This window comes from Mandrillus leucophaeus, unplaced genomic scaffold (genome assembly GCF_000951045.1).
Source record: "Mandrillus leucophaeus isolate KB7577 unplaced genomic scaffold, Mleu.le_1.0 Scaffold1912, whole genome shotgun sequence".
In the NCBI taxonomy this organism is placed as follows: Eukaryota; Metazoa; Chordata; class Mammalia; order Primates; family Cercopithecidae; genus Mandrillus; species Mandrillus leucophaeus.
In genome coordinates, this window is record NW_012101935.1 from 19370 (window position 1) to 20825 (window position 1456).

Consider the following 1456-nt stretch of genomic DNA (forward strand, 5'->3'; position numbering starts at 1 on the left):
GAGACAGAGACACTGTGGAATGTGGGAGGGGGCTTGTTGGAAGGTCTTGCCCACATCGCCCTCCTGCGTGCACAACACATCCAGTACACACGCACTGAGCGCCTGCCGTGAGGACCGGTGGGCCTCCTGTACTTTCTTAGAGTTCAGGAGGAAGAGGAGGAATAAAAGGTGAAGAGGAAGGCCCAGGTAGTAGGGTTGTGGGTCTCGGGCACTCCCCTACTATTGACTGTCCCAGAGGTTGACACGAGAGGGGACATGACACTGGAGCCCACCTGGGGGTGGCAGGTCCCCTTGCTTCCTTGTTAGTTTCTTCGTAGAGGCTCTAAGATACTTGAGCACAGAGTCATCATCCAACTCCCAGGTGTGGAAGAACTGGTTCCGAAACCGTGCCCACAGGCCAGACCTGGATGTCTTCATGAGGCGCTCTAGGGACAGGGTGGACATCAGGCCAGGAGAGTTCCCTGGGAGGGGGCACAGCTGATACCCCGTGGCCACTTCCGTCTCCCACTAGGCGATGCGGGAATCTTTTGTGGCCACCCCAGGGGTTCGGAAGTGCACAGGAGACTGTGGCCGGGGGAAGTGGGTAGGGAAGTGCTCACAACATTTATCTGGGTCATGTGGGGGATGGGCTCGGTGTCACTGTGCCCTGACCAGCCCACCAGGCCAGACCTCCCTCTGGGCCAGATCAGGGGATCATGAGGACAGTGTGAGGAAGCTGCCCTTGAGTAAGTCAGCGTCTGACCCCAGGGCTCCCCAGGCCCCACTGGGCACAGGGAGACTTACTCCTCTGAACTTTAAAGGCAATGCTTGTCATCGGCATCAACACCTGTTCTCTTTCCAGTAAATACACGTCCCACAGGCGCAGGATGAGCCCAAGAGAGATCTGTGGGGATAGCAGGTGTGGGAGACTGTAGCCCTTCCAGGCTGGGGCTGATGGCTTGAGCTGAGCCCACTGGGGCTTCAGTCCCCAGAGTCAGTAACCTTCCCTATGAGGGTTTCCTCAGCCCTCCAGGGCGCTGGGTCAGACAAGGTCTTTCAGCTCCTCATGGGGGGCACTCATTGGACTGGGAGTGTGGCTCCTGGAGAGAGGGGCTTGCCCAGGGCTTGAGGCTTCCCTGATCCCTCCCAAGTCAGCTCTTGGCCCAGTCTGCCTATAAGGCTGGTCCTGAGCCCCAGTCATTGCCCTGGGATGAACCCTCTTGGGCAGAGGGTTTGGTTTGGGTGTTCTGTGAGGGCCCTCCTGTGGGCGGAGCCTCCTGTGGGCTGTGGGTGAGCCAGACCCCCAGACTGGGGAAGCAGGGCACTGCAGGGCAACGAGGGTCCCTGAGCCAGGGTCTCCCTGTGCCTTCTTACCCCATCATTCAACATCTGGAGAAGCCAGCCTAAGGAGGAATCCTGTGCGCAAAGACCTTCCTTGTCCTGATGGGAGGAACAGAGGTGCTCAGGGCCCCCTGGG

General features: G+C 59.2%; 1 protein-coding gene across 1 annotated transcript in view; it reads right to left on the minus strand.

Annotated features, from left to right (window-relative positions):
- Positions 1–1456, minus strand: part of LOC105538412 (TBC1 domain family member 3B-like) — a 13660-nt gene that overhangs the window by 6941 nt on the left and 5263 nt on the right. The window contains exons 2-4 of the mRNA XM_011978262.1: positions 1354–1419; positions 784–883; positions 273–425 (exon numbers count right to left, since the gene is read on the minus strand). Coding sequence (XP_011833652.1) covers positions 273–425; positions 784–883; positions 1354–1419 — 319 coding nt within the window. The remainder of the gene's footprint in view (positions 1–272; positions 426–783; positions 884–1353; positions 1420–1456) is intronic.